Below are 26,283 nucleotides of genomic sequence, written 5' to 3' on the forward strand. Positions count from 1 at the left end.
CTTATACCATTTTGTCAATAATATTAAGAAAAAAGGTATTATTTTATCATTTCTTAATTATAACGTTATAAAGAAAAACTTGAAACTGAGTAGCTATGTAGTTTTATGTTGTGTTAATTTTTGTTAGAAGGTAGTATTCCAGTACTTAATACTCAATCCACGTGAATTAACTTGCAAGAGTAATATATACTGTAATAAGTCAAACAAAGTAATGTATCAGGAACAAAAGCTAATCATCATTTCTGTCCTCCTTTCTGTCTTGGAGATGGGGGTAAGGGGGCAGGGTAACAGTGGTAACAGTTAATTTTGTATCCTTCCATACATTTTTCTACCTGTAACTTGGACTCACAAAATACACCAGAGGTCACAAATTCAAATTCTAACAAAGACCAAGAAAGTAACACAAATGAACTAAGAGGGTGGGATATCAGTGTCAAAATGACAATAGAAAGTCATGGGGCACTTGGTCACCTAAGAAAAAAATGTGTCTTTCTCCTAAAAGAGATGAGCTCAGGGGGGTTGCATGCATGAATACATGTTTTCAAGGGAAGCCAAGATACTTATTGTTCTTAAGTGAAAACTCAATTTTCAATGTTGTACTTAGGTAGATCTTGATTTGAGCGTATCCCTCCCACTTAACTAGCTAAAGAATCTTGCACATTTTACTTAATCTGAGTCAGTTTCCTCATCTATAATGTGGGGATAACAGTATCTATTCTTAGAAAGAAGATTAAAATAATACCTCACAAAAAAAATAATAATACCTCACAAGTTTAGTACAGTGCATGAGGCTTTATAAATGTTGACTGTCTATGATCAGTAGTTGTCTGACTTTAGGAGTGTGGAAAGGGAGTTGACTGCAAAGGGGCCCAGAGAGCTTGTTTGGGTGATGGAAATGTGTGTCTTGATTGTAGTGGTGGCTGCAGAACTGTGCATTTGTTAGAACTCATCAAACCGTATACTTGGAATTAATGAACTTTTTGCATGTAAATTAAACCTCAACAAAGCCAATTTTTAAAAAAAAAATAACTGCCTTTCCTTTCTCTCTGTACTTCAGTTCCATCAGCTATTAAAATAGAGTTGACATCAGAGGTTTCCAGCATGTTTCTCTCTTAGTATCCCTTTGCAACCCCAGTCACAGGTTCCTGCACTGCAGAAGATTTTGCCTGTTGAGAAACAAGAAAGAAAGAACTACCTTTATTTGTCTGTTTCACTTTTCTGTTGTACTAAGCTTACCATGTGGATTTATCTGTTTGGGTACTGTGCCTGGTACACTGAGTAAAGCAGGCCACTAGTCACTTTTCAGAAATGTTATAATGTAATCAACAAGCTAATTACCGACTGTTGAGTAATAAGCTATGAAATTTAATAAACCAAGAAAAAGTTAGAGGCAAAAACAATATATTGGTGTTTCCTTAAATGAGAATGAAATACATAGTAGCACCCAGTGTGTGTGCACATGTGTATAGATTCATCCCAACTCATTCTATGAGGCCAGTATTACCCAAATATGAGAGAAAGAAAACTACTAATTTCCCTTATTTATATAGATGCAGAAGTCCTCTACCAAATACTAGCAAACCAAATCCAGCAATATGTAAGTAGGATTATAAACTATGACCAGATGGGAATCCTTCCCAGGAATGTGAGGTTCAACACAGGAAAATCAATCAGTGTAATACACCATATTGATGGAATAAGGGACAAAAACCACAGGGAAATCTCAATAGACAAAGGAAGACATTTGACAATAGCCAACACCATTTCATAATAAAAGCACTCAATAAGCTAGGAATAGAAGGAAACTTCCTCAGCTTAATAAAGGGCATCTATGAAAAATACACAGCTAACATACTTAATGGTGAAAGACTGAGAGCTTTCTCTCTATGACCAAGAGCAAGACAAGGGTGTCCACTCTCACTTCTTTAATCAGCATTGTAGTAGAGGTTCTAGGCAGGGCAGTTAGGCAAGGAAAAAAGGCATCTTAATTGGAAGAAGAGAATTAAAACTATCTTAGTTTATAGATTTGACATACTTGTACATAAAAAAGTTCTAAGGATTTCACAAAAAGCCTATTAGAGCTAATAAACAAGTTCAGCAAGGTTGCAGGATACAAGGAAAAAAATGTATTACTATATACTAACAATGAACAACTGAAAATCAAGTTAAGAAAATAATTCCGGGGGCGCCTGGGTGGCTCAGTCATTAAGCGTCTGCCTTCAGCTCAGGTCATGGTCCCAGGCTCCTGGGATCGAGCCCTGCATCGGGCTCCCTGCTCCGCGGGAAGCCTGCTTCTCCCTCTCCCCACTCCCCCTGCTTGTGTTCCTTCTCTCGCTGTGTCTCTCTCTGTCAAATAAATAAAATCTTTAAAAAAAAAATAATTCCATTAACAATAGAATGAGAGGCACCTGGCTATCTCAGTTGGTAGAGCATGCAACTCTTGATCTCAGGATTTGAGTTCGAGCCCCATGTTAGGTGTAGAGATTACTTAAAAATAAAATCTTAAAAAAATAGCATGAAAAATAATAAAATATTTAATAAATTTAACAGTGCAAATCTTAAACTCTGAAACTACAAAATATTGTGGCTAGAAATTAAAGATTAAAATGGAAAGACATCCCATATTTATGTATTTGACATAATATTTGTTAAGAATTAGCATTAATACTCCCCAAGTTCATCTATAGATTTAACACAATCCCTATCAAAATCTCAATTCTCTTTGAAGGAATTGACGCTGATCCTAAAATTCATATAGAAATTCAAGGAATCCAGAATAACAAAAACAATCTTAATGAAGAACAAATTTGGAGGAATCATGTTTCCTGATTTCAAAACTTACTGCAAAGTTTCCTGATGAAGACAGCATGATACTTGGTATAGGAATAGACATCGGTGAAATAGAATTGAGAGTCCAGATATAAAAGCTTACATTTATAGTCAGTTGATTTTCAGCAAGAGTGCCAGGGTAATTCAGTAGGGGAAAAGAGTAGTCTTTTCATCAAATTGTGATGAGACAACTGGTTAACCATATGCAAAAGAGTGGAATTTGACCCCTTCCTCAACTGCATACAACACTTAACTCCAAATGGACCAAAGATCAAATATAAGTGCTTAAACTATAAAACTCTTAGAACAAAACATAGGAGTAAATCTTTGTGACCTTGGATTAGAAAATGGATGCTTAGCTATGACAGCAAGGCACAAGCAACAAAATTAGAAATAGGTGAATTGGACTGGTTCAAATAAAAAAAAACAAAACACTGTACTTCAAAGGACACTATCAAGAAAGGGAAAAGTCTACAGAATGGGAGAAAATATTTGCAAATCATATATCTGATAGGAAGTTAATATGCACAATATATAAAGAATTCTTACAACTCAACAAAAACAAAAGACAAATCCAGTCAATTATGAAATAGACATTTCTCCAAAGAATATACAAAAACAGTAAACACACGAAAAGAACTTCAGCATCATTACTCTAAATTAAGGAAATGCAAATCAAAACCACAGTGATACCATGTCATTCCCATAAGGATACCTAAGATAAAAAGACTATAACAAGTGCTGGTGAATATATAAAGATACTGGAACTCTTACACATTGCTGGTGGGAATGTACAGCCATTTGGAAAACAATTTGGCATTTCCTCATAAAGGTAAATGTAGGGTTACCAAAAGACCAAGCAATTCCATTCTGTGTATATACTTGAGAACTGAAAACATATGTCCCCACAAAAACTTGTACACAAATATTTATAGCTGCATTATTCACAAAAAGTGGAAACAACCCAAATGTTTGTCAGCTGATGAGTAGATAAGCAAAATATGGTTTATCCCTACAGTGGAATACTACTTGACCATAAAATGGAGTGCAGTATTGATACATGGTACAATATGGATGAACCATGAAAACGTTAAGTGAAAGAAGCCAGACACATAAGATCACATATTGTATGACCCCATTTATATTAAGTGTCCATAATAAGCAAACCCATAGAGATAGAGCCAGAAACTAGTTGTTGTTAGGGGCTAGAGGAGGACAGAAAGAGGAGTAACTGCTAATAGATACAAGCTTCTTTTTTGGGGTAAGGAGAACAGTCAGGCGTGTGATAATGGTAATGGTTGCACAACTTTTGAACATACTAAAAACCACTTTAAAACAGTGAATTTTATAGTATATGAAGTATAGGTGTATAATCTTTTTTCCTGGAGTTCTGAATCCCTTCAAATTTTCATATTGACTCTTATGAACCACAGGAGTCACAGGTAGGAGCCTTTGAACTCAATATAGTCTTTAGGGTTCCTTTCTAGTATATTTTGTGAGGTCCTACATCAGTGGTTCAAGCTATTTTAGAATAAAGAAAATTATTTCCATTTGTTATGAACAGTGTCACTGAGATTCTCCACAGTAGGATTCATAACTATCTTGCATGTTCTTTAAGGGATTGATTCATTCTCTGAATACTGAGAACTTGTGTTTGTTTGGTATTTGTACTTTGTCTAATAGTTCATTGTTATTATACCCTTATTTGAAGATGCTTCAAACATAAAACCTTACTAACATACTACAGGAAGTCTAAACATACAGAAACATCAAAGTCCCAAATGTCTGTTAAGAATGTGGTTTGAAAATTAGAAAATACATTTTTCTAAAAAGTAATGCTATAAATGATTATTACTCTTATTTTAAGGGGCAGGTAGGTTCGGGCCAGTTCGTATAAGACTATTAAATCCATAAAGAATGGCTGCAATTAAAAAGATTGAAATAATACTTTCAAAATACAAGTAATTAAAGAAAGCAGGAAAATATCCCAGTCTCCCAGGAGTTTCTTAACCTTTTTTTCCACGAAACATCTCATTATAGGTATTTGTTAAGACACTACAGAGCCTCTCTGGAGAAGAATGTACTGAATTTTTCATACACTTTGAAGGTATCTTGGTCTAGCAAACATTTGGGAAAAGTATGTGTATTAGTCTGCTTGGGCTACCATAACAAAACAGCCCAGACTGGGGGGCTTAAACAACACGAATTTATTTTCTCACAGTTCTAGAGGCTAGAAGTCTAAGATCAAGGTGCCATCAGTGTTGGTTTCCGATGAGATTTCTCTTCCTGGCTTTCAGTGTCTTTTTCATCATGTCCTCACATGACCTCTTATCTGCACAGATGGAGAGAGAGATTCCTTATATCTCTTAAGGAAATTAGTCTTATTAGATTAGGTCCCCACTTTATGACTTCTTTTAACTATAATTATTCCCCTTGTCACATTGAGGTTGGGGTTAACATACGAATTCACATAGTTCAGTTTAAAATAGTGTACTATTTTACTTTGACCAGACCAAAAGAAGTAACTATGTTGTAATGGCCTTTTTTTTTTTTTTTAATTAAAAAAAGAAAGAGGGGTGCCTGGCTGGCTCAGTTGGTAGAACATGTGACTCTTGATCTTGGAGTCATGAATTTGAGTCCCACATTAGCAGTAGAGTTTACTTTAAAAAAAAAAAAGATTGGGAACAATCAGAGCTTTAACACCTAAAGATTCAAAAGTAATTTAGAAAAATATTAATATGACTTCACAACATGAAAATCTGGAAAGAAAGATAGTCTAGGGAGGGTATTAAGATCTCAAAAATAATTTCTGGTTATTAAAATTCCAAACAATCCCAAAAGGAATGAATGGTGAAGAAATCTAAAGAAATTAAGTGGTTGCTCAATGACTTCAGACTAATGAACATATTCCCAAGACAGAAAGGATATTTAACCAACAATAGATTATAAATATTACTAATATAGAGAAAACTCAGGATTGAGCAAAAATACCAAGAAAAATAAAATGGTCTTTGAAACATTTATTTGTAGGATAAAGAATTAACAGAAAGGTATATAGAGCTATTGCTTGGGCAGATATTAATACTGGTAATGTTTACGTCTCCTCTATCAACATAAGAAGCCCTTCAAACCAAAAGGATGAGAGTAGCCATTTTTGAAAATCTTCTTGAAGGACACAGGTGCAAAGATTATGGGAGTTCACTGAGGCATTCTAAACAACTTGAAGAGTTCTGATTTAGATACTAAAATAATTCCAAGGAATGAGAGAAGGAAAGAAAGGTCAGAAGAGTGGAAACAAGAGTGGAAACAGGAAACAGGAGTGATTTTCCAAACCAGGGAGTGAGAAGGATGAGAATTTCATAAACCAGCAACTACTGATAGTGCCCTAGGAAGATTATAAATAGAGAATACAATATAGGAGAATATAGAAGAACATATAGGAGAAGAAATAAATCTGTAAGTTATATGGATTTGGTAAGAACAAGGTTAGAGAAACTATTTCCTTTTCTGATTGATAATCAAGCTAGTAGAAATGTTGGAGACAAATGCTTATTAACTTCTATAAGGGTCCAACAAGTTGTCTTATACCCTTTGCACAATTTAGAAAAATTTGGTCTGGATACGAGAACAATGAACTTAGATTCTCCTGAAATGTACCAGCGTTCAGAAAATCTCCAGGAGAAAGCTAGTGCAATAGTAGGGCTCATCTTAATTTGCTTCCCTTTTCTCAGAAACCATAGTCTTATACTGCCTGTTGTCCAGTGTCTGAATTTTTTTCACATGTTTTTTTCCAACTTTTTAAGTTGTTCATAGCAGAATTACTGATCCATTACCAATTACTCTGTCAGGAACAACAGCAGGAGTTCTGTGTGAGAGTTTTTAAATATCACTTTTTGCTACTAAAATGAGTATCTTCTGACTGACTCTTGTTTGTATTTACAAAGGCTTTTGACTTCTGTATGCCATATTTTATATCCTGCGACTTTACTAATTTTTCGTATTGCTTAAAGTATTCTGTTGACTGTTTTCGGTTTTCCAAATAGATATACAATTATATCATCTGCAGATAGATGTGGTTTTACCTCCTTTTTTCCAATTCTTATGTTTATAATTGGTCTAATTGCATTAGCTAATAGTAATAACTATAGTGGGTACCCCTGTCTTCCATTCCTATTTTTAGTAGAAAAGTCTCTAAGGCTCCCCATCTGAATAATAAGCTTGCTAATTTTACTTTGTTTTTGTATGTTTGTTTCTATTTCATGTATTTTTCATTATTTTCTCAATAGATTGTAAACTCTTTGGTTGGACTATGCCTATTACTTATGTACCGAACTACCATTCACTTATTTGAGCAGATATGGACTAAGTATCTCCTATTATGTGTTATGTTCTGTGCTAGTCACTTGTCAGCAAAACAAACCCAAGCTATGTCCCATGACCACATCACACCACCCCGCCAAACCCTGCTGCCAACATTAAGATCTGGTGGGAAATACAGACATTACACAGATAACACAAGTGTGATAAATTTTCAAAAAGCTACAGTATTGGATACTATAGGAGCCTATAACAGAACAATCTAACCTAGTATGGGGAAATCAGGAGATACCTCTCTAAAGAAATAATATTAAAGGAAAGTCTAAAGACAAGAAAGACAGCTGACACACTTGTAAGAGAAATCCAGTGTTTCTGGAAAGAAGAAATAGAGTAGAAAGGTGGATCACGAGAGATGAAGCTTTTGAAGTCGTTAGGAAGAACTGGTGTATGGAGAGTCTGGTAAGCCCTATTAGGATTTTGGACTTTTCCCTTTAGTATAATAGCAAAATAAGAATGATGTTTGCTTTTGTGTGTAGATATGTATTTATGTTTGATAACTGTTCTCACAGCACATAGAAAATGAGATTGTAGGATGCTGAGTACATAAGTTACTTGTAAATGCTGCTCGTTAACTTTTAAACCAATGACTTTCCCACTTACAAACTGTAATCGCTGTGGCAGGTGGGCTTTAATTCTGAAAAGTAAGTACTATTTCTTTTGTAAACAAGAAATATATTAATTCTGAATTCTTTTTAAAAAACAAGGAGCACAGACTTCTTAATGTCTGTGGATTTGAATTTTCAATTCATCCAATTACTAACTTTTTGAAAAAAATTATTAAATTGCTAGAAGTTTTGGTTTTCTTGTCTCTAAAATGAACTGTTGTTATAAGGATGAGCTGAGGGAAGCCTTGTAAACCACTTAGGTTTTGGCTGGCACATATTTATCAAATATTAGTTGTATTTATTAACTATTTAAGAACTTCAGTTCTTAAAGAAAAAGAATAAATACAGAGAATGTTACAAAGTAATAGGGATGCAGACCATAAATTTAGGCATTCTCTTAATGATGACATCCTGATTATTCAGGTGAGTAAACCATATCTTAGGAGAAATAGTTTAATTAAGGTTCATGAGTAAATAAATAGTAGAGTAAGAGATGATTCCAGGGAGTCTGGTCCCAGTGCTCAAACTCACCATCCTATGTGGCTCTTTTCTAAAACAGTATCTCTTTTAGAAGATTCTTTCTCTCTCATTTGATTGCAGTCAAAAACTGAAAACCATCTTGCATTTTGGAAAGAAAAATATTAAATGGGGGAGATCACCTTTGTATTTGGTTAGTGGGACTAAAAAAATTTAAGTCATAATACATTATTTCCTGATTTAGGTGATAATAAAACTGTTTCTTACTTGAAAACTGTTTTTTTAGAAGTTCTAATTAATTTGCTGATCCATTAATTAATTAGCTACTAATGTATAGTTATAGAAGTAATGTTTTATCAGACTGTGTTTTTCCAGTACATGTTACTCCAAAGGGGACTGCTGCGAGAATATCTAGCATGGCTGCATTTGAACACTATAGTTGTAGTAAGGAGATGGTATGTGTACATCCTCATATGTGTGGGGTTTTCTTCTCTTGGGGGCTGGAAAAGGGGCGTTAGGGAGAATGTAATTTGATCTGGGGGAGCAGTCTTCTTATAATATTGAATAATTGTGTTATATAACTGTCATCTTTGTAAAAATACTTTTTAGAATGGTAGTATACATAAATTAAAGTAATTCACTTAACTTCATGTGGTGCTTATTATAAGAAAGGGGATAGTTGTTTGATGTTAACAGAAATTATTGATTTTTTAACTTCTAAATGGGATTTTTTTAAGGTGGAGTAAATGTATGGGGAACTAGCAGTATCATGTTTTATGTTTTTAGGTATTGTTTATCAGTTTTTAAAATACTTAACATTACATTTATGAAATTACAATATTTTATACTGTTTCACACTATATCAGACTACTGTTTATTTAGAATGATGGGGGGGAAAGAATGGTGGGAAATGAACTATCTTCTCAACTATTTTTTTTTTTTTTTTTTTGGTAATGTTAATAAAATTTTTGAAGAAGTCCACACCTGTTGTAACAAATTCAGTCAATGCTGAAGTGTAGAAACCAGGTCTTCCTCTCAAATTCCAGTTCCATAGGTTTTCTTCCACAATTTGCATATACCCTTAGGCTCTTATATATATATATGCAAGTTATATATATATGTCATGTGCTTATATAAAAATATGCATTTAACTATGCATACAGCATTTTAAAGTTAAAATTAGATCTTATTCCTAATCAGATCATATTTTAATGTTACTCTGAAACATGTAACTTAATGTGCAAATCTTTCCAAGTTAGTACATATAGAATTAATTCAGTTTATTGAATATTTTATTATAAGACTATATTAGTTTATTCATTTGCATGCTGATGGAGATTTAGATTAAATTCTTTTTTTTTTATTTTAGAGAATTTTACTAAGCACTATAAGATAGATAGTCTCCATTTTAGAGATGAAATTAAGCCACAAAGAGGTTAGGGAACTTGACCTAAATTGCATAACAAGTTAAGTGGGGGAGCTGGTATTAGAATCCTGGCAATCCAGTCCAGAGTTTAGTCTTAAATACTACATTATGTTACTCTTTTTCTTCTGCCTATCCTTAGTCTATCTACTGAATTTTTTAAAAAAATCAATATATGAAATGTATTTAATATTAAAACATTCATGAAGATAATTTAATATGCTACCTTAAGGATGTTGGAAATCTTAGGGTCACAGATTACACAGCCGTAATTTGTGGTTGTATCTAATATACAAGTAGAAGGTGTAAGCCAATGTTACTCAAATGTTAATGTGCATACAAATCTCTGGGAGTAGGGGAAGCATCTCATTAAAATGTACATTCTGATTCAATAATCTGGCATGGCGTCCTGATGATACCAGTACTGCTGATCTGCTTGTTGAGTAGCAAAACTTTTGGCAGTTTATACTGCCCTGTGGCAAATCTTGTTAGTTGTTTTATTGAATCAGTTTTTACATCATTTTATTTATGCTACCAGTTTTTATAAGTTGTATGTGTTAAGCAAATAGGTGGGGGTTTCTAGTTTCAATTCTTTGTCTGTAGCATTTAACATTGTTGGGAAAAATAAATCGTGGCTTCTGTAGTATTAATGCACAATACTTAAATAACAATAATCAGGTTTATTTATGGACTAAATACAGCTTACACACCTATGTCACCATTTCCACTATCATTTTTAATGGAGGGAAACATTTATTTTCATTTTGAAGGCTATCGCTGTGGTTGAACTAAAAGGTTGTTTTATGGCTATTATTTTCTTCTTTGGTAATAACATATTTTACACAGTTAAAAAAGTGAATACCTGTTCAGTGCTATGTGCCACGCACTGTGTCAGGTGCTTAATTGGCATGATGACGTCATCATCATGACCTCCCTCATTTATTCATTCATTAGCTCTTCGAGCACCTGCTCTGTTCTAGGAATTGTGCATGCAAGGCTGAGCCAAATAAACACAGATTCTGCCTTCCTAGAGCCTAGTGCATTGGGGAGAAGGGTGCTGTACAGTAATCAAGCAATCATGGAAGTGTGATGGCTGTAGAAGACAGTTACTTACTATGCTTGCTATTGTCTCTACTCTTTCAACCATCAAAGAGAATCCTGCCATAGCCCTCTAAGCTTCTCCCACCTAGCTTCCCCCCCCCGCCCCCCCCCCGCCCGCCCCACTGCAAGAATTCTTTCTCTGCCAGCTGGATTCCTGAGCTGTTGTAATGCCAAACCTACCTCATGATTGGAGGGAGACAACTTTACAAGTAAAGATGAGCGGTTTGTACAAAAAAAGAAAGAATACCTGAAGGGACATTGTTCACATTAATTGAAGGAGTAAATATCCTCAGCACTTCAAATGGAAGTTTGAGGTGACCCTTAGTAACTTATTTCAGTTATTTTCATGCTTCCATGTGCCCAACTTTGTGGTAAGAGGTATAGGAAATTGGCGGATACAAAAACAGAGTATAATTCTGTCCCTACTCTTAAGACTATTAGAGTTGTTGATGAGAAGAGGTTGAAAGACTTAGAAGACATGCAAGACATTATTATTTGTTTTAAGTACCAACATGTACAACCCTTAAGCAGTAGCCACATTGTGGAATGATTGAGCACGCTCTTAGTGGAATGCTGTTTTTAAGAAGTATGTGATTCTCAGGGCGCCTTCGTGGCTCAGTTGGTTAAGCATCTGACTCTTGATTTCTGCTCAGGTCATGATCTCAGGGTTGTGAGATCAAACCCCGCCCCGGGCTCTGTGCTAAGTGAGGAGCCTACTTGACACTCTCCCTCCCTCTCCCTCTGCCCCACCCCCTGCTCACACACGCACTCTTTCTCCCTCTAAAAAAAAAAAGTATGAGATTCCCTCTTTTCTAATAATCGTTCCGAATTCTCATTTGAAACAAATTTTTTTCTGATATTAATCAGGTCTATGTATTTGATCTTCATATATATTTCACTGCATTGTTGTGATTTTCAAAATGTTTTATTATCCCTGCTACTACTATAATTTAGGGCTTCATTTTATTGTTTTGAAGGTTATTACAAGACTTTAGTTTCTGAATATTATAAAGTAGCTCTATGTAGTTGTTTTTCTTTTAAAGGTGGAATCTGAAAAACTTTTATAAATTTTATCTTAGAAATTAGTTTATTATTATGTTTAATTTTAGGAAATGGTGCTCTTGCAGAACATTCTGAAAATGTGCATATTTCAGGAGTGTCAACTGGTAAGTCATTTTTTTGTAATGTTTAAATTTCATGCATGACTTATATGGTAAATATTGAAAGCCACCTGGTATCTTACAAAGTGATATTTGGCTATAAAAACTATTACTGCTTTTTGCAGCATGTAATAAGGAATGAGGTAACTGGAACATGGAGAAATTCTCATAAGATAAAATTGATACTTGCGTGCCCATGGATTGATTATACTCTTCCAAACAGACGGCATAATAATTTTTTCAGACAAACATTGAACCAAAAAAAAAGTTAACTCAAGTTGAATTAGTATTTTATTTCCTTACAAAGTTATATGAAATGAAATTTATTAAAATGTAATTTTGAATGCTATTTGTAGTAGTAGAGCCTTAGAAATTAAGCATTTTGCTTGATTTTTTTATTTGAGTACTACTATATATAAAATTGTTGTTCTTGAGTGCACAATTTACATGTTATTAAAAAAACAACCCAACAACATATTTGTATCCATGAAATTCAGAAACTTGTTGAGGTAAATGTATTTTTTCCACTCATCTAAGCCTTTATAAATTAATAATTATGTAAAGGCCTGTAATTATAATTTTCATTCTTAACATGCCTTCCACCGCTTTGTTTCCATTTTTGCTCTATCAACTATAACTACTTAGGGGAGCAAAATCTTTTATTTTTGCATATACTGAAATAGAGTTTCTTACCATTATGTTATTATTTCCCTTTAGTCTTGGTAAGTTTTATGTGGTTAAAAAAAATTACACTTTGTGTATTTATCAATCTACTGATTGATTGATTTCTTCATGCCATCTTGTACTTTGGTTATTTTTTCCTCACATGAAGCAAAACTGAGAGGTTCTTCTATTGTTTTATGCCTGATTTTATATTCAGAAAGTTAATAGACTTAACAAAACTTTTAAGAGTTAGTTTGCACAGCCAAACACATTGACAAGTGTGGTTTTCTGAAAATGGAAGCAAGTGCCTTTGTAGCCCACCTAGACCCTTTCACAGTTTGTCTCACTGTTCTCTTGTCTTCTAGTTGTGTGATTCTACACATCAAGCTAAAATAAGCTTATTTGAAAGAAAACCTTAATTTTCTCCCTTTTTCTATTTTGAATAGCAAATGAGAATTACGATTATTTTTCCACGTTGTCACTATGAAGTAAGATTGTGTACAAACATTTTAACTTACACAATCAAATGATATTGTCTAATTCAGGGATTTCCAAAAATTTCGGTCTAAGGACCGCTTTCAAGCTTTTAAAATACTGAGGACCATGTTAATCTATTTGGGCTTCCATAACAAAATACCATAGGCTGAGTGGCATATATAACAAATATATTTGTTTTCTCATAGTTCAGGAGGCCAGAAGTTCAAGACCAAGGTGCTAGCGGGGTTGGTTTCTGGTGAGATCTCTCTTCCTACCTTGCAAATGGCCACCTTATTGCTGTGTCCTTACGTGGCTTTCATCTGTGTGCAGAGAGGTTCCTGGTGTCTCTTACTCTTCTTGTAAAGTCCTTATGTCCGGGGCGCCTGGGTGGCTCAGTCGTTAAGCGTCTGCCTTCGGCTCAGGTCGTGATCCCGGGGTACTGGGTTCGAGCCCCGCATCGGGCTCCCTGCTCCGCGGGAAGCCTGCTTCTCCCTCTCCCACTTCCCCTGATTGTGTTCCCTCTCTCACTGTGTCTCTCTCTGTCAAATACATACATACATACATACATACAGACAGACCCTATGTCCTATAGGATTCGATCTTACCCTTATGACCTCATTTTAACTTCATTTACATCCTTAGAGGCTCTATTTCCAAATACAGTAACATTGGGCTTCAACAAATTAGTTTGAAGGAAGACCCAATTCAGTCCATAACATGGACTTCAAAGAATTTTTTTTATGTAGGTTATAGCTACTGATATTTACTGTATTTGGAATTAAAACTGAGACATTGTTTTAAAATGTGTTATTTGCAAATTATAGTAATGAATCTATTGCCTGTTTACATCAATAAAATAATTTTATAAAAATGAATTTTCCAAAACCAAAACATCAATTAGAAGAATGCCATTGTTTTATAATTTTGCAGTCTTTAAAGAATGGCTTAAAAGAATATAGCTGGATTCTCACATGTTTCTGCATTCAGTCTTTTGTAATATGTTACTTTGTTTGACATATATGAAGACAATTCAGTCTCACACTGATGCGTAATTGAAAAAAGGAGGAGTATTTTAATAGCCTTTTCAGATAATTGTGAGTATTCTTCTTTGCTACTATACCAAAATTCAATAATTTATAGTTCAAACTTAGTTTGAGTAGAATCTGAAACCATTTTAGTAAACTTTTTGTTCTCTGTTATGTAAAAACCCAGTTGGCCTTTCTTGCCCTTGGGATGGATTTTTTTTTTTACCATGCATCATTTTTTATTTATGCCTCAATAATTTACAAAATAATGGTGCTCTGAGTTATGCAGATTTATATGGAGTATGAGAGTTATGGCAATTTGGGCAGATCTAGTATTAAGTTCGGAATTTTGCTTCAACTCATCAAGATTAGATTCTGCTTCTTAATTTTATATTTGCTTGACAAAAAAAAGAAATTAGACTACAAAACTGCTAAGCTTTGATGTTTGTTGAACATCAAAATTACCATTAAATAGATTCCTATTTGAAAAAAAATTCAGTTTAAAAATTTAGCCTTTACACAAACAATGAATCATGGAACACTACATCAAAAACTAATGATGTAATGTATGGGGATTAACATAACAATAAAAAATTTTTAAAAATTTAGCGTTTAGAATATGTAGAACCCGTTTTTCATATACTAATTCTGTTTATTTTCTTTAATCTTGACTTTCTACTTCTGCACTTCAGACATATATTTAGAAATGTGTATTCACTTAAAGGGTTGCCATAACAAAGCACCATAAATGAGGTGACTTAATAGAGGTTTATTTTCTCACAAGTCTGGAGGCAAAATCTGAGATCAGTGTGTTGATAGAGCTAGTTTCTTCCGAGGTCTCTCTTTGGCTCACAGGTAGCAGTCTTCTCCCTGTTATCTTCACATGGTCTTCCTTGTGTGTCTCTGTGTGCTAATCTCTTCTTATAAGGACACCAGTCATATTGGACCAGTCAGTACTGCCCACCCATATGACCTCATCTTAATTTAATTACCTCTTTCAAGACTTCAGCCCCAAATCCAGTTATATCCTGAGTTACAAGAGGTTAGGACTTTAACATAGGAGTTTTGGGAGTGACACAGTTCAGCCTATAACAAAATGTATATTTTAATTAAATGTTTATGCATCAATAAAATGCTTAATTTCAGAGGTCAGTGATACCTTATTATGGCTTATTGTTTTTCCTGAAGGTTATTCTTATAAAATCTTTCTTCTGTGGAAGGAGAAAAATAATATGAAATCTATTCCAATTATACCATTAAAAAAGTAAACAGTCTCAAAAGGTGCTTTCAGATATACAGACTCATTGTGGTTTTGCTGTAGGATGCAGCTATAGAACATGTCATGCTTGATACAGCATAAGCCCTCTGAATTCTGTGCATCCCCAGTTGAAATGAGACCCCCCTGCGGGCTGGTCTAAATGGAGAACTAGCCTTTGGAAGAATCTCTAAATGTAGGACTCTCTTTCTCTTGAGACCAGCAAGCAACAGAAGTGGCTTCTGCTCCTCACCTGCTCTCTTTTTCCTCTGCTGCTCTCTCTGACGATGCTGTGCTCTTGTCCAGTCATTCTGTGCATTTTGGAAATTGTACTGACAATTTTAGAAATAATTCTAACTTGTCTCCAGTTAGTGTTTCCAGGTAGTTTCCTGTCCAGATCAGGACCGTTTCAGAGTGAAAGGGGACACTATTTGTAATTACTCTGGCACTACAGATAAAACCAGGACTGTCCTGGACCGTGCAGGATAGATAGTCCCCCTCTCTGTAATGAATTAAATTCACTTAGCATGTGTTAAGCACCTGATGTGGGCCTTATGCCAAGAAGGGTGGAAGTAAGCAATGAGTAAAATATTCTTGTCTCAAGGAACTTATTTAATGGAGAAAAGAGACATACGCAAACTGTACCTCTAATGTTGTCTTAATGTGGTAAATCCTATGATGAATAATATGCATATTAAGTAAGATGATGAATTTATAAAAGGCCTATTTACAATAGTGAGTAGTGAATGACAGTATTAATTTTTCTTATTTTATTATGAATAGCACCAATTGAGAATTCATGTAAATTATGGGAATTATTTTTTCTTTTTTTTTTTTTGGACAAATAAATACTATTTTCTTAGCTTGATGTAATATGGGAATTATTTCTGATTGATAATATATTTTTGGTTCTTATGCTTGGGATAATTTATTTCTATTTCTAATCTATTCATTTTTGTCTTCCTCCTCCTCAATCTTTACCAAAAGAGTTAAGTCTTAATCCTTTTGCTGGTTCTTACACTACAGGTTTTGGCATAAGAAAACATAAATTATCAAAAAGTATATATTGGGTGATTTTAAAACAGGGAAAAATTATTGGATAAAATTTTATTTTCTATATGTTTTTTATTTAGAACTTTCCATTGTCCAGAATTTAAAATTTTAAATCTGCTTTCATATCTATGATAAAGGAGAAAAGACAGATGGTATTTTTGTAATTTTGTAAATCTGTGTGTTCTATATGTTTTTTATTTAGAACTTGCCATTGTCCAGAATTTTAAATCTGCTTTCATATATACAATAAAGGAGAAAAGACAAATGGTATTTTTGTAATTTTGTAAATCTGTGTGAATTTTCATGTGAAAATCATGAAATTATATCCTAGAAACTGCCAAGTAATTTAATTGTATATGTTGAGAGAGTAGGAAGGCTATTTTAACATTCTTTTTAAAAAATGTCTAAATCAAATGTCTCATGTTCTTTAAATGTCTAAACTTTTAAAATACCTAAGTTACTGCTCATCTGCTGCATAGAAGGAGACATTTTTTAGGTTAGATTGATTTATAACAAGACGTTTGCATAAATTAAACTAATCTATTTGACTTTTTAAATTTATCTACTTTAAACTGAATTTTACTCTATGATCTGTGATATTTATTTGAATCGACAATTCTAGAAATAATTTGATTATGCCCTCCCTATTACTTCCAAATCAAGATTTTTATTTGTTTCACAAATTTTACTTATTTATTATACAAGGTTCACTAAACATTTAGAAAACTTGGAAAAAGAGCAAAAAGATTAAGAAAGTTACCCATTGGGACGCCTGGGTGGCTCAGATGGTTAACCATCTGCCTTCGGCTCAGGTCATGATCCCAGGGTCCTGGGATCGAGCCCCACATCGGGCTCTGTGCTCAGCAGGGAGCCTGCTTCTCCCCCTCCCTCTGCCTGCCTGTCTGCCTACTTGTGATCTCTCTCTCTCTCTCTGTGTCAGATAAATAAATAAAATCTTTAAAAAAAAAAGAAAGTTACCCATTAACCCTGCATTATTAGTATAATTCATAATAATATTTTAATTTATTTGTCCTTAAAAATAACGGTATATGCATTTAAATTATAACTAATTTTGTCTTCTGCACTTTCTATTTAACATTTTATAGACTACATTTTTTTCATAACCATTATTTTAATGCCTGTATAAAGTTTCCATTCAGTGTCTATGTTCTAGTGTTTTTAAACATATCAATGGGTTGTTTCCAATGGGTTCTGCCTAGTCTCGGTCATGTTACAAGGGACATATTAATATATATCTATCCTTTTTTTATTTCTAAGACTGTTTTTTCACATAGATTTCTAGAAGTGGGAATTACTCTATCAAAAGTCATAAATAATTTAATTTAGAAACCTTTTGACAGATTGCTTTCAAAATGGATTGTACCCATTTACACAGCTATCTGCAGTGAGTGAGAACACTTACCTTGGGTATAATCATGTTTTTCTCATTTAACTTTATCTTACTATGTTTCTATTAAAGTCCCAACCTTTTATTTTCCCCAGATTGTTCAGAAATGTAATTGTTTACTTCTACTTTTGATTCATGGCCTAGAGTTGTGACATTGCAAAGAATAAGAGAATGAGATTGGCTTTCTTTTATAGTTAGGCAGAACTACCCTGAAATTTAAAGATTTTCTGGTTGCTAATAGGAACAGATGTTGGAGCTTGCTGCTTTCTCAAATAGAAAGTTTTTACATATGAGGATTAATATGTTATTCCCAATTCATCAGTGATGCAGCTTCTAGATATTCCTACCTTATAACATCTGTAGCCGAGGTTAGCTTGATCTTGAGTCTACTTTATATTTAACATGGAATTTTTTGTAAGGCAAAGCCACATTTCTGGGAGCAGAGAAAGAGAATATCAAGTTAGGAAGTTTCTTTCTTGATCCTTGTTTATATTAACTGAATTAGCAGAGTATATAAAATAGATTTGAAATAGTTTTTAAGTATTGTTCTCCTTTTGTTTTGTCAGAATTTTTATTCTATTAAAGTCATCATCCGGGCACCTGTGTGGCTCAGTGAGTTAAAGCTTCTGACTCTTGGTTTCAGCTCAGGTTGTGATCTCAGGGTCATGATCTCATGGGTCCTGGGATCATGTCCCAAGTCGGGCTCCCTGCTCAGCTGGAAGTCTGCATGAGATTCTCTCCCTCTGCCCGTCCCTCCACTTGCCCATGCACGCACTCTCTCTCTCTCTAAAATTAATTAAAAAAAAAAAGAAGTCATCAGAGCACCTGGATGGCTCAGTCAGTTAAGCATCTGCCTTCCGCTCAGGCCATGATCCCAGGGTCTTGGGATCGAATTCTGCATCGGGCTTCCTGCTCAGCAGAGAGCCTGCTTCTCCCTCTCCCTCTGCTGCTCCCCCTGGTTGTGTGTGTGCTCCCTCTTTCTCTCTCTGTCAAATAAATTAGTTAATTAATTAATTAATCTTTTTAAAAAGTCATCACCTTTATGTTTGTGTATTTGCATTTTACAGTTTACATTTTAGTACTCAAAGGCCTAGCACACTGCTGATCCTATAAGCCTTTAAAACAAATAATTATTAGTTGTGCCTTTTTAATTAGGATATATTATTTTCTAAATTGCAATTATTTTGCTTACAAATTAATTAGTAATATTTTGCATTAGTGTAGAGCACTGTAGTAAAGTGGCTTTTGTTTTTAGCCACTGTTTTAGGCTTAAATACTATAATGTGTTATTTTGAAGTTTCCCTGGAAGATCATCCAGTCTGATAACACTTCTATTATCCTAGAATTTTCAGATCTTATGAAAGGAAATAAAGCCTAAACTATAATTATTTGATAGCAATTTACAATTATTTTTTAAATATAGAGAAGTTGCATGAATAAAGCAGCAGGTATAAGTGGTCCTTTGTACCTTTCCTGTGTGATTTTAATATTATTTTCAATTATTCAGTCAAATACTGGACCTCCTACTAAGCTTACTAAAAGAATTTCACCAGTTCTTTTGACCAGTATTATATGGTGTGTCTTTTACCCATGTTTTAAATGAAGAAAGGGAGGAAAGTTTATTATATTTTAGGTGATACTGAACCCATTAGGGTTTTTAGGATTTCAGAATATAAAAAAATAGAACTTAATGTGAAGCCAAGAAACTGTCCTTCAAATGAATAAAGTGAGTATAGAATACAAGACAGAGTACATTTTTTAAAAAATAATACACATAATTTAGGATACTATTAATTTTTAAAGGCATTGCCTGGGGGCGCCTGGGTGGCTCAGTCATTAAGCGTCTGCCTTCGGCTCAGGTCGTGATCCCAGGGTCTTGAGATGGAGCCCCGCATCAGGCTCCCTGCTTGGCAGGAGGCCTGTTTCTCCCTCTCCCACTCCCTCTGCTTGTGTTCCCTCTCTCGCTGTTTCTGTCTTTGTCAAATAAATAAAATATTTTTTAAAAATAAATAAATAAAGGCATTGCCTGTGTTCAGAGAGTTTATTTATGAGACACTTAAGTTTCTGGAGTAGAGCACTCCCTGAAACTTTTAGAAAAGTAAGTAATGGTAGTATTATAATTTTATGTATTACACTTTTATATGTAGCATTACATAGTATATAATTAAATATTACTTACAATGTTTTATTATACCATAATTATTTTATATGAAGCATAGTTTATATTATATAATCATAATATTTCGTTTATTATCAAGTCTTTATTGAACAGTTGCATATTTATAGCAAGATTATTATATAGTATAATTTTATATTACATTATTATAAGAAGCAGTAAATAAATTCAGCATTAGAACAGTAAGTGTGAGCACCCAAGACCTTCGACAGAACAGGTTGTAACCTGACAGCAGTGTGTGACGCTTAGATGGTGGAAGTAAAACTCACCCACTCGAGTGAGTGGGCCAGATCCAGTGAAGGTATAATATGTTGCATTCAAACATTTGACATTTTCTTTTCTATTCTGTAACTTTGAGAATAATTCTTTTTCTACTTTGAGAATAATTCTTCAAAGTGTGATAGCATGTTAATTATTTGTGATTTTGCTAAGGCCTGAATTTGAATTGGATGTACTGTGCAGCTTTTGTGCAAAAGCCAGTCACTTGGCGGATGAGTAGGGTAGACTTTGGATTTCAGTTGACTAATAGCTCCATGTCAGTTAGAGCTGATTTGATCTTAAACTACAGTACTGGAAATACAATATCCAGAACAAAGTAGATAGAAGTTGTTGTTGTTGTTCTTCTTCTTCTTCTCCTTCTTCTTTTTAAGATTTTACTTACTTGAGAGAGAGAGAAAGAGAGAGCACAAGGGGGGGGGTGCAAAGGGAGAGAGAGGAGCAGGGAGCCTGACAGGGCCTCCATCCCAGGACCCTGGGATCATGACTTGAGCCAAAGGCAGACACTTAACTGACTGAGCCACTCAGGCGCCCCTGAAGTTCTTCTTTACTCCTCTTTTAAACACACTCTGGATAGTATGTTTATTTATGGGTATCACTCTTGACAAGACACTAAGACTAGAACAGTCCTGGAGAAAGATGTGCTTATACTAAAAAAAACTATGTCAAAGCTGATAAAAATGGCTTAGAAAAATCATGAACGTCAAGGCAAATTTATGTTTGCTCAGGTGCTGATTTCTGCTTTGCCTCTTCTATTTTTCTAGCAAGAATCACAGTAAACTTCAAAATTAATATTTTTTCCCATTCAGGAAATAGAAGTAGTAGCTTGCTTAGCATTTTAATCTTCTGTAGTACTTAAAATTGGGAAATATAGGTACCATATCAATAGTTTCTATGCCCTTAACAGGAAAAAAATTGCCCTTTTATGCCCTTAGAAACAGGTATAAAAGGTTGAATCTTCCACCATTTACCTTATCTTATGCTTTGCTGGCAACACTCAGAATTACTCTTACTACTTAGAAATTTTAGGATAAAGCTGCTTGGATAGTTTTATTAAGGGTACTCTCCTTATCTTATTCATATTGTGCCATGACCCTATTGGAACTGGAAAAACTGTATGGGGTTTTTTTTTCTGTTTTTCCTCCTTTTTCTATATTTTGTGCCTCTTTTGACTTTTTAAAAAATGTATTTTATTTTACTGCCATGTAGCTCTTGATCATTATTTGTTTGTTTGTTCTGGACTTTAGTGACCCTCAAGAAACTAAGGAGTTACCTGCCTTGATTAGAGCTAAAGACCGCATGAAATATTTTGATCCTCAAAAAAAAACAGTATTTAAAATAATAGGAATAAATACATTGCTGCGTTCATTCTTAAGTATCTGTGCTAATGCAAAGGAATATTCATTTAATTATAAGCAGCTAGATGTAGGATTTCCTGCTCAAAGTAGAAATGTGTGATTTTTAGTAATAGGTTTGAAAATACTGAGAGTCCTGAGCGTGAGTGATAGATTTAATATAAATTTTTCTGCTTGTACTGATCTTACCTTTTAAATAACAATTAAAAATCTTCCCATCTTAGACTAGTAAATATTGCTGTTAGAGTGTTAGTAAATATTTCCATAAAAGCGGAAGTTCAGTTTTCTGAGTTTCTGAAAAAATTGGAATAAAATGTAGAGTAAATCTAAGGGAATACTACCCATGTCCAGTCTTTGTCTCCTTCCAGTTCTGTCCACCCTCAGTGTGCTGACTGTTCTGACATTTATACTATGTGAGAGCTCAGCTCAGATACCAGGTATTCACGGAGTCTGGGCAACAAAAGGTCAAAGAAATCAAGACATTGGGATGGGCAACAAACTCAGTCAAGTTGCAAGAAGAGAACTTTCAAACTGAAGTTGTTTCTTCCTAACGATGGGCTTCTTTTGTTTCCTATGGAGGTTGCCAAGGCTTAGCTGTGTCATAGAGGACAGCCTGATAGAGGGCCACTCTTGCACCTCATTCATCTTTGGATTCTGATGCTCACTTGAGACTCGCCCGGTGTTCTCAGTGACCCATAGACTTCATACTCAACATGCTTGCTTTCTAAACTGACTGTCTAACATTAAGAATACTACCATCTTCTGTTAGTCCTCCAGCCTTCCCTGCCTTTCCCCTTCTCTGTTCCTCTTTCCTTTAAAATACCTCCTTCAGCCTTCACTACATCCCCTTATTGCTGCTATTCTACCCCGTGCCCTCAACATCTTACCTATAATTAACTCCTGTGTGTACATTTTCCTTATTAAAGGTAGGTCCTAAAATACTCTTCCAAAGAAACCAAGAAGCAGATTAGTCCTGCCTTCAGTCACTACATAGATTTGTAGCAAATAAGAATCAGTGTTTAGAAGTTTTAAAACCTTTTCTCTCTGTGTTAATACAGGACCGAGAGAACTTTTTTCCAAAATAAACTACTTTTATCTTTACTGAAATTCTGTTGAGGCAGCTCCCTCTGTCTTCCTGATAATTATTCCAGGTGTCATAGGGAGTTCTCTAGGGCAGTAGTGTGTTTCAGTGGCTAGGACTGCAGCCTCTGAAGCCTACTGCCTGGGTTCAAATCCCAGTTGTGCCACTTACTAGCTTTTTTGTGATCTTACGAAAATCGATTTCTCTGTGCCTCTGTTTCGTTCTTGTCTGTTAAATAGGAATAAGAAGAGAATTAAATAGTACTAAGAATTAAAAAGAAGTACCTGAGAGGCGCCAGGGTGGCTCAGTCGGGTAAGCATCCAACTCTTGATTTCAGCTCAGATCATGACCTCAGGGTCATGAGATGGAGCCCCACATTGGGCTCTGTGCTCAGTGAGGAGTCTGCTTGAGATTCTCTCTCCCTCTGCCCCTCCCCCACCTAAATAAATAAATCTTTAAAAAAAAAAAGAAAGGAAGAAAGTACCTGTGAGGCAGCAACATTATCATTAGTCATGGAATCCACAGGCCTGACCACACACTCCTCCCTTTGATTGTATGCACCGTCCTTCAACTCATGAACCATAAACCTCAGACTTGCAACAAGAATCTCATCTTCAGCCTTATGCACCACACTTAACCTTTAAGTTTCAAAGTGCTGCCCTTCTCCTACATTAACTGGACCAGTAGGTGTCTGGTTTTCATGCTAATCATCTGTCTGCATATCCTAATTTTCCATGTCTCAATGCCTGGTATTGCTTGTGCAGGCACAGTCTTTTCCCTATATCATGTGATTTCGTCAGCCTTCAGAATCTTCTTTCTCACACCCTGTGTGGCCATTCAGTAGTCACCCTTTGCTGCTTCTTTATCTAAGAGATGGCGTTGTTTTTTTTTTAAGTACATCTATTTCCATTGGAATCAATTTCTTCTTGCTAGTGTTTTCAACATTTAGAATTGCTTTTGTATTATCAGCTGTAATGGAGTTAATATTTATAAAACACCATACTCTGAAAAATGAGACAGCCAAATCATAGTGACCGCCACTGACTGTAAATGCCGTCCTGTGCTTATAAACAGACTGAACATGCTCTTGCTCGTGTTAGATAGTGACACTTCCGTGAAGTAAAATTTTACAGGTTAGAGGAACTTCTTAGTTGTCCTCTATACCTCACCAGTTTCTTTCTTCGCATCACATCACTTCTCTTCATAGTAGCTTACATTGGCTTGACTGGTATCTACAGAATTGGGTCATTAAATTTTTCTGATTTGGAATGTGCTCTTTCTTTACTTTGGCTCTGCCTACTTCTGTTTTGTGAAAAAAAAAATGCTGTGTTAATAGTCTGGTAAGCCCTTTCTGTTCTATACCAATATAATGCAGGTTTTTTGTATGTGTGGCTCTTTGTGTCTGTTTAATAATACCATATGCCCATATGATGCATTATTTATAATTACTTTAAAGTGTATTATATCATTCAGGACTATATTGTTTTGTATGTTCTCATAACTGTTTATATGTTTCTCAGATTAAATGAATAAGCATATCTCATTATTACAAAACTGCAATTTCCATGAGAGCATTAATTCTCTACATGCTTTTTTCGTGTGCTTTACATACGTATTTTAGGTACTTAAGTGGTCAGTAAAGCATAGTTGATTTTTCTTTGCATCTCAGTTTTGTGGTTTATTAAAACCAAAGGCACAAAGATTCCATGTCACTTCTGGTCTAAACTACTTGTAGTCATAAAGTGTCAACTCTTGTCAGTTTTGAAAAGAAACCCAATTCTTCATCTGTAGAACAGGAAATTGTCATTTTTGTTTCCTTTTACAGGTAGTTCAGTTGTTTTTGTTTTTGTTTTTTAAGATTTTATTTATTTTTGACAGAGAGTGTACAAGTAGGGGAAGCAGCAGGTAGAGGGAGAGGGAGAAACAGGCTTCCCGCTGAGCAGGGAGCCCGATGCAGGGCTCGATCCCAGGACCCTGGGATCATGACCTGAGCTGAAGGCAGACGCTTAACTGTCTGAGCCACCCAGGCGCCCCACAGCTGTCCAAGTGGAAAGTTGCTGTCTTTTGAATGAACATTTGGAACCTCCTTAACTTGGGAGTTTCTGTTTCTGGAGTTATGGGAAATTTATCAAAAGTAGAGATAATGAATTATCATCATCTAAAATACTTGAATGCTTGTTTATATCTAAAGATACTGACCAGAGTAAATTAGGTAGGTATGTTTTTTGTAGATGTTTGTATTCCAAGAACCAGAAGTGATACCGGTTGTTAAGAGGTCTATTAAGGAATCAAAATGAACAAAGACTAAAATATAATCATTTCTGGAAAATCTCACAATCTGCTAAATTAAACACTAAACTATCAGGGCTTATGAGAAAAGTAGTGTTGGTACACATCACTTACAACTATGTAGCTTTGTAAGGATAGCCCTGACAAAATAGCAATCCAAATGCTAACAACAGTCAAGTATCCCTGACATGTATACCTAGAATCAGTCCAGACTTTGCATCTGTATCTTCTGGGCTTCCTACTTACTCCTTGAAGACATTTGCTTCTAATGGAGAACAATTTAATCAAAAATAAAAATATAATTCAGGACACCTGACTGACCCAGTTGGTAGAGCATGCCACTTTCGATCTCGGGATTGTAAATTCAAGCCCCACATTAGATGTAGAGATTACTTAAAAATAAAAAAATTTTTTTAAGATTTTATTTTTAAAGATTTATTTATGTATTTTAGAGAGAGAGCATGTGCATGTGAACTGGGGGGCGGGGGGAGGTAAAGGGAGAGAATCTTAAACCAACTCCCCGCTGAGCATGGAGCCCAGTGCGTGGGCTCGATCCCACAACCCTGAGATCATGACCTGAGCTGAAACCAAGAGTTGGACACCTAACCAACTGAGCCAACCCAGATGGCCTTAAAAAGAAAATCTTTAAAAAAAAAATTATATATGTATATAATATAAATTATATATAATTATATATTATATATATATATAATTCAGAGATAACCTTTATTAAAATGTTTTGTTTTGTTTTTATAGCAGAGAAATGTCTTCACATCCCCATCTGTACTTGCAACCTCCCAAGATAAACTAATATAGAGCAAAGTCAAGCAGTTCTTTAAGCTAGTAAAGTAACCACTTGGCAATAAAGGAAGGCCATTCTATAGGGTTTTTGTATTTTTTCTTAAACTGTGAAAGCACCGTCTTCTGGATATTTCAAATCATTTACATGCTAAAAATAAAATTGATCACAACTTTGCATTATACTGACAAGATTTGTCTATTTGCCTGTTACGTATTAACTAATTCTCATTGGAGAATTAATCAGACTATAGCTAAACTAATTACGTATAAGCAGTAGAGAAGGGATGGGTAGAATAAATGTAGATAAAAGAATGTCAGCTTTGGTATATCCCAAATTGGGGGTATAGTCAAAGCCTGGATGGATGACGTTCAAACTAGCAGAATTATATAAATACTTTAGTTCAAAACAAAAAGAGATTCATTTCCTAAAGCATTGTTTTGTGGGTATGTAT

At 34.7% G+C, this 26,283-nt stretch overlaps 1 protein-coding gene across 2 annotated transcripts in view; it reads left to right on the top strand.

Moving 5' to 3' along the window:
- LRP12 (LDL receptor related protein 12) overlaps positions 1-26,283 on the top strand; it is a 71,077-nt gene that overhangs the window by 19,430 nt on the left and 25,364 nt on the right. Inside the window, exon 2 of one of the 2 annotated variants that reach the window (XM_036072597.2) lies at positions 11,922-11,978. The exons of the other annotated variant lie outside the window; for it this stretch is intronic. Within the exon in view, the coding sequence (XP_035928490.2) occupies positions 11,922-11,978 (57 nt within the window). The remainder of the gene's footprint in view (positions 1-11,921; positions 11,979-26,283) is intronic. 2 annotated transcript variants of the gene reach the window in all.

This window comes from Halichoerus grypus, chromosome 5 (assembly GCF_964656455.1).
Source record: "Halichoerus grypus chromosome 5, mHalGry1.hap1.1, whole genome shotgun sequence".
NCBI classification, from domain to species: domain Eukaryota; kingdom Metazoa; phylum Chordata; class Mammalia; order Carnivora; family Phocidae; genus Halichoerus; species Halichoerus grypus.